Source organism: Octopus sinensis, linkage group LG23 (genome assembly GCF_006345805.1).
Source record: "Octopus sinensis linkage group LG23, ASM634580v1, whole genome shotgun sequence".
Classification (NCBI taxonomy): domain Eukaryota; kingdom Metazoa; phylum Mollusca; class Cephalopoda; order Octopoda; family Octopodidae; genus Octopus; species Octopus sinensis.
In genome coordinates this window covers 14,399,677-14,407,176 of record NC_043019.1, presented here as the reverse complement: position 1 = coordinate 14,407,176, position 7,500 = coordinate 14,399,677, and the positions used below count along the sequence as shown (strand labels likewise).

At 40.7% G+C, this 7,500-nt stretch overlaps 2 protein-coding genes across 4 annotated transcripts in view; one reads left to right on the top strand and one right to left on the bottom strand.

The window, feature by feature from the left end:
- LOC118767645 overlaps window positions 1-1,795 on the top strand; it is a 12,254-nt gene extending 10,459 nt beyond the window's left edge. Inside the window, exon 2 of the mRNA XM_036512522.1 lies at window positions 1-1,795. This exon is cut by the window's left edge and continues 42 nt beyond it. Within this exon, the coding sequence (XP_036368415.1) occupies window positions 1-1,128 (1,128 nt within the window). The 3' untranslated portion in view covers window positions 1,129-1,795.
- A 4,501-nt stretch (window positions 1,796-6,296) lies between these two features.
- The window catches only part of LOC115223600 (oocyte zinc finger protein XlCOF15-like), a 3,546-nt gene continuing 2,342 nt past the window's right edge, over window positions 6,297-7,500 (bottom strand). For all 3 annotated transcript variants that reach the window (XM_036512525.1, XM_036512524.1, XM_029794254.2), the window contains one exon: window positions 6,297-6,638. The gene's annotated coding sequence lies outside the window, so the exon portion shown is untranslated. The remainder of the gene's footprint in view (window positions 6,639-7,500) is intronic.

The following is a 7,500-nucleotide window of genomic DNA, read 5'->3' as shown; positions in this document are numbered from 1 at the left end:
CTACTGTTTGCCTGGAACCAATATTCTGCGAATAAAGAATATACAGTGACAACATTAAACAAACACTACCAAAAGTTTATAAATAATTCTAAGGAATTTCCAAATAATCAAGTGCATCATATAAATAAGAAAACTGTAAGCAAAGAAAAACAGGAATTGGTTCAGTTAAACAACAAAACTAAATATACTATTTTCTACTGTGTTAGTCATACAGTGTGTGGAGGTTGGGCAGATAGGCAGCATGGAATAATTTCTGTATATTTAATGGCACAGGCCATGGGTCATCGTTTTGGCATCATTATTTCAAAACTTTGTAATTTTACTAATTATTTTCAACCAAACAAAATTAACTGGACAATTGACCCAAAAGAGTTGCATGGCCTAAGAAGTCGTCACCTTTATTTGATTGACAACAATACGTACATTTCCTCTTTACAATCAGCAGACTTAGAAATGCTTTACCCTGAAGATGTCCTCTATGTGACAACAAATCTAATCTATTTTCATGCCTTGAAACGGAATCCTCGCTACAAAGAACAACTGCATTGGGCATCAAAAATGTCATATGGAAATTTATTTGCTAAAATGATGAATTTATTGTTTCGCTTCAGCGATGATTTACAGGAAAAATTTGACAAATTCTTTGAAGTCAATATCCCCAAGCCAGATATACATCTGGTTTGTGCTCAGATTCGAATGGGACAGAACCCTAGTGTTCCAGGAGATCCCCCAAGGAATTCAATGTCAAGTATTCAGATTATCTGGAACTTGTTAAATAAGTACAACACAAGCAAGTACAAAATATTTGTGACAACAGATTCAGAAGAGGTACAGGCGATAGCTTTTAAAAAATTTTCTCCTCAAATTGTGTACACATCAGGGGGAATAATGCATATGGATCGGCCACGTAAGGAGATGAAAAACCAGTGTGATGGTGTAAGGAAGGCGTTTTTGGACCAATATATTCTGAGTGAATGTGATACGTTGATAATAAGCCGAAGTGGTTTTGGTGAAAATGCTATGATGATGAGCCAAAAAGACAACAAAGTGTTTTATTTTAAAAAAGGAAATATAACACAAATCAGCAAAGAAAAATTTTCTGCCATCTGGCAAAAAAATTGGTTGTGAAATAAAATTTTTTTGGCAGACAGAATCTGAAAGTGACATCCATGTCTTATCATCATGTTAAGATCTTAAGATACTGGATGCATAGAATTTCATTGGTCTTTCAATAAAACAGCTTATGAGGAATAAGGCATAACATACAAACATACATAGCAATTGATTTTCCTTCAAAACCAGAATGTTTTCTTGAAATTTTACTGAAGAACTATTAAAAATCTTCAAATTTCTATAGGCAACTTATATCATTGTTTTATGCCTAATTTCCCATGAATATCTGTTTGGATACTTTTCCTGAATGATGAACCTCAGGAAGATGACGAACCAAGTTCTAGTATGGGTCCACCATCGTATACAAGACTCATTTGCCTTGATACCTTTATTCCATTGATTTTATGTCCTGATGGAAATGTTCTCCATGCTAGTCACTCTCTCTCTCTCTCTCTATTTATCTATCTACCTGTCTGTGAGACTGCATGTCTGCCTATATATCCATCCATTTCTCCGTCCATCCACCCATCCATAATTCCATTCAACCAAGATCATCTCTCTGTCTAGTTGTCTATCTCTCTCTCTCCCTCACTCACCCACTCACTCACTCACTCAATCAATCAATCGGTGAAACAATCAATCAATATTTTGTACAGGAGCAATTAAGAGTTTATATATTCAAAGAAATTGAATTGTAAATATGAGAAGAGAATAATAAATCTATATAATTACCTGCTTGTTCATTCACCTGTTATACTTTAGTTAGTTAGAGAAGTGGAGTGAGTTACAGATAGAGTAAAAGTGACAGAGAGAAAGTGAGGAAGGAGAATATGAGCAGAGAAGAAAGAAACGAGGAGCGTAATAATACATAAAGGCATCAAGTGGTTAGTTGAAGGGAGAGGCGAAGAGTGAGAGAAAAAGGGTGTTGAGAGGAAGGTGTTAATGATGTGCAGTAAAATGGGAAGGGAAAGGTAAAGAGAAAGAGATATGTTTAGGATACAATATTTAACAGAGGGTGATGTTCTGGTGACGAGGTTAAAGAAAGTCAGGTAGAGTAAGATGGACAAGGGAAAAAGTTACGCTGAGAAAGTGAAAGAGAGTGAAGTAGATAGCGTTTGTCTTGTCAGAGTAGAGATACATCGACAGCAAGAAAAAGTAGATATAAACAAACAGGTGGACTGAAATGAAATGAAATGAGCTTTGTTACCGTAAACTATAGTGATGAAGATGGTGGGGTGTTGATATTGAAATGTATATTTGTGTATTGGTTGTGTGGTGCCACGTAAAGCACTCATGTGGAACCTCATAGAAGTGCCTATGCAGTGTCACGTAAAAGTGCATGTGCAGTGTCATGTAAAAGCACCCAACAAACTGTAAAGTGGTTGGCATCAGGAAAGGCATCCAGCTGTAGAAACAATGCCAAATTAGACTAGAAATTTGTGCAGCTTGCCAACTCTGGTCAAATCATCTAATCCATGTTAGATCCAATATCCAAAATAACTGTCATTTTCAAACTGGCTTTTGAAACATAAAAACCTAAAGTTCTGAAGGAAGGCTTTAATTTAGATCCCTTTAAAATAAGGAGTTTGTATCATAGAGCGAAGGGCATTCTCACCTGGGTTGGTATCAATCAAATCAGTTAAATTGCTAAGGAAATTATAGAAATAGAACATTTGTCACCATTATCGGTTACCAAAACTATTTCTAAAATGTGAAAAAGAAAAAGAAAATTAAAAAAAAAATCTAATTACCATAGGCGTAGGAGTGGCTGTGTGGTAAATGGCTTGCTAACCGTCGCTGAAGTCGCAAGTGTTTTTTTGGCGGGGAGTTGTTGCTGCTTATGTCACCTCTATTGTGAAATATTGAATTTTGAGGCTCGACTACAGGTAGGCATTTGTTTTATATTTTTGAGGGCTTAGTGGAGTTTGTTGCTCTGTATTTAATATTTTTCAGTGAGTAATAGACTCCACTCTGCTCCGGACATTTTCCTGCCTGTGGCCACCTTTAGAGACTCACTTTGCAGCGAGAATTGTGTTTTTGAAGAGGCGTAGTCCCTCCGCAAAAATTAATTTGTTTTGAAATTGTCTTTGTGTTTTCCACTGGATTTACCACGGAGCACCAAGGATTACCAAGGATTCTTTTTGCAAGGTATTTTACCAATTGGACATTTGGCCAGGAGTACCTTTTTTTGGCCGAAAAAAATTAATTCCTTTGTCTGGATTTGAACTCTCTTCTTCGAGCTATCGTTTATTTAAAAAAAAAAAAAGAACTTTTTTGAACTGCTATTTCTATTTTTATTTCTTCCCTTCTGTTGTGTTTTTCATTCTCCTTTTTGTGTCTTATTTTATTTCCTTATATTTTGAACTGTAATTGAACTTTGTGTTAAAATGGCATAGGAATTTCTTGTGTGGGAGTTGACACCTCCCAAAAAATATTTAAAAGAGCTGGAGAAGACCGTGGTGTTGAGGACTTATTCGAAGTCGCTCGACACCATAGCCGTCTTTCTGAAGGCCACAATTTTGAACGAGCTGGCAGACTACATGCCGGCCATTAAATTTATTGCAAGGGGAGTGAAATATGCAACGGTATGGTTGCTATTTGACTCCCCCCAAGAAGCATGCGATTTTGCAAGTCAGCCCCTCGAGGGTGAGGAAATATTGTTTATTCCAAGCTACTGTGGAAGGAAACTATTGAAGGCTTGGATCTGTGGACTGCCACCCGGAGTTGAGCCCGAGTGGATAGAGGACTCTATCCACCAGGGTCTGGGTGATAGCAGCGCCAGGCTGCTGAATGTAAAAGTGTTGCCTGTGGCTGATTGGGAGGGGCCGAAAGCTGTTTTGACCCTATGGACCCAATCAGCCGAAAGTCTGGTTTTTCCAGATTTCTTGAGGATGGCCGGGTCCAGGTATCCGGTGATGCTTGAGGGACGCCCCCCCCAAGTGTCACCTGTGCCTGGAGACCGGCCACATTAAGAAGAACTGCCCCAGGGACCAAAGTAGGATCCTGGAGCAGGAAAAAGAGAAAGTGCACGCCGCCCCTTTATTGGAGGGGGAGACGGTGGAAGTCATGGAGGAAGCTGCCTCCACGAAAAGAAAAAGAATGGTGAGCAACAATAGTTGCTCACCAAAGAACGTACAGACGGAGGAGGAGGATAGCGACCCCCCGCGTCTGGCGATGGAGCCCCCCGGGCTCGCAGTCTCAAAAAGAAAGAGGAAAAAGAGGAACAGAGGACGGGCGGCGAGTGTTCCTAGGCCACCGACTGAGCCGCAGGTGGGATGTGTGCCATCTGCGGATAAGGCTCCGTCAGTGGGAAGTGTGCCAATGACGGATCAGTGTGAGGCCCCTTCCTATGAAGAGGAGTGGTTTATCCTCCTTTACCACAAGGGAGGGAAGGTGAAAAAATTTTTGAACGGCTTGGATGACCGAGAATGTATGGACACGGTCTGCACAAGTAGTCTGTTATGGCCTCCGCAGGTAGTAACGGAAAATATTTTGTCAGAGGTCGCAGCAACCTTTAACAGGAAAGAATTTACTTTTCTCTTTGCAGGCCTCGACTCGTTGTCGCAGAGCTGTCTGCAGGCGGCAAGGCACTTTGCTTCGGGGACCTGACAGGGAGAATTGTTGTGAATTTATGTGCTGCCCTTGTGGCAAATTAAATGAATGAAAGAAGTTTGTAAGAAGTTTTAGTGCCTCCTTTGTGTAAGAGGTTTGAGGCCTCATATCGATTTTTTGAAAATAAAGAAAAAGGAACATTGTTTTAGAGAAGCAAAGGTTGGCGGGCGCTTTTCGTCTTCTCCCATCATCATCATTTTTGCATTACCATCATTCATATCATTAATGTCTATGTCCAGCCCGCAAAGCTGCTATCTGTGTAATGCCCTTGTGGCAAATTAGATGAAATAAAGTAGCTTGCTTACTTTCATAGACGGAAACTGAAAGAAGCCCATCGTATATATATATATATATATATATATATATATACATATATGTGTGTGTGTGTGTGTATATATGTTTGTCCCCCCAGCATTGCTTGACAACCGAAGGTGGTGTGTTTACGTCCTTGTAACTTAGCGGTTCGGCAAAAGAGACCGATAGAATAAGTACTAGGCTTACAAAGTATAAGTCCTGGGGTCGATTTGCTCGACTGAAGGCAGTGCTCCAGCATGGCCACAGTCAAATGACTGAAACAAGTAAAAGAGAACAAGAATCTATACAATTTGTTTTATGGAATTTTATTTTGTACATACATAATTTTCATTATCACAAACAAGTTCATTTATTTAAGTTCACTAAAACATTTTAGAAAAACTTTTTGAGTCACATTCAAGAACTTATACATATATATGCTATACATACATGGATATGTACGTGTGTGCGTATATCTTTATATATAAAAGTGAGGTTGTGTGCTGTCTGGCTCCTACGATTTAGATTCCTAACTACTCCCACGTTTTGCGGTGCAGTTTAACCAAAACCGGGTATCTTATAGTCGTGATTCATATCGAGCCCTTCTGGGTATTAGCGCGCGTCAACGATGAGTCTACGATTTAAAAAAAAATTTACCATTAATTTTTCCCACTTTTAATGCATTTTTAGCATATATAAGGGAAGTAACTCTCTAAAAATTTATTATTAAATCTCAGAACATAAAAAGCTACAGTAACACTCCCCCTTTGTGGTTAGCCATATTGAGATGGCTATTATACTTTACATCTCTAAAAATGCTTATATAGTTATTTCCCTTACAAACCCAAGCAACGCCGGGCGATACTGCTAGTACGTTTATAGAAGAGAAACGATAGAGACGGAAAATGGAATATATGGAAACTTTATTGATCACAACAATCATTTCAACACATTCTGCATCGCTCCCTTGTCGGTGGGTAAACTATAACAGTTAATTTCAGTTGCATCCCATGCTGCAGAAGCATCTGGTCAGGTGATATAATGCACCTTGTATACATATATAAGACTATTTTTTTTTTATGCACCCTTTCCAAGCCTAGCCAGGCTCATGGGCCCAGTCTCCTGGTTTCTGTGGCGTATGTGTTCCCTCCAGCTGGACGGGACGCCAGTCCATCGCAGCGTGACCCAAGAAACAGGAAGAAAGAGTGAGAGAAAGTTGGGGCGAAAGAGTACAACAGGGGTCACCACCACCCCCTGCCGGAGCCTCGTGGAGCTTTTAGGTGTTTTCGCTCAATAAACACATACAGTGCCAGATCTGGGAATCGAAACCGCGATCCTCCAACCGCGAGTCCGCTGCCCTAAACACTGGGCCATTGCGCCTCCACATATAAGACAATTACAATGAATAAAAGCACATTCAGCAATCTTCTTTTCCTTGAGCTGTAAAAACTCATAAAGCCAACTGCCTGGTTTCCATGGTACATAAATGACCAAGATCACAACATTATCCTGAACAGGACGCCGGTCAACCGCAGGGTTCAAGGCCACCAATTCCGAGGAAAGTGGACAGATCGATTACACTGATGCCAGTATTTGATTGGTATTTTATTTCAGCAACCCTGAAAAGATGAAAGACAAAATTAACTTCAGTGGAATTTGAACTCAGAATGTAAAGAGCAAAAAGAAATGCTGCTAAGGGTTTTTTTTAGTTGGACATACTCAAGAAGGCCAAAATTCCAGAGCAGAAGCGTTAAGGCTGCTCCCACCGGTCAAGAGGACTGACCTACAATTGTGCTGTGCTGGGGCTGTGTAAGAAGCACCCAGCACACTCTGTAAAATGGTTGGCATTAGGAAGGGCATCCAGCTGTAGAGACCCCGCCAAGCAGACTGGAGCCTGGTGCAGCTCTCTAGCTCTGGTCAAACCTTCCAATCCATACCAGCATGGACAATGGACATTAAATGCAGCTGCTACTGGTGATGAAACTAACAATTTTGCCATAGAAGATGAAAATTCAATGTGAATCATTTCCAACATATTTCACCATGGCATATAAAAGGCACCATTCGAGTGTGATCGTTACCAGCGTCGCCTTACTAGCACTTGTGCCCATGCTAGTAGGGTGCCAAAAGCAACATCCGAGCTTGATCATTGCCAGAGCAGCCAACTGGCTCTGTGCTGGTAGCACGTAAAAGGGCACCATTCGAGCGTGATCGTTACCAATGTCGCCTTACTGGCACGTGTAAAAAGATTTGAGCGAGGTCATTGCCAGTACTGACTGACTGGCCCCCGTGCTGGTGGCACATAAAAAGCACCCACTACACTCTCAGAGTGGTTGGCGTTAGGAAGGGCATCCAGCAGTAGAAACTCTGCCAGATCAAGATTGGAGCCTGGTGCGGCCATCTGGTTCGCCAGTCCTCAGTCAAAATCGTCCAACCCATGCTAGCATGGAAAGCAGACGTTAAACGATGATGATGATGATG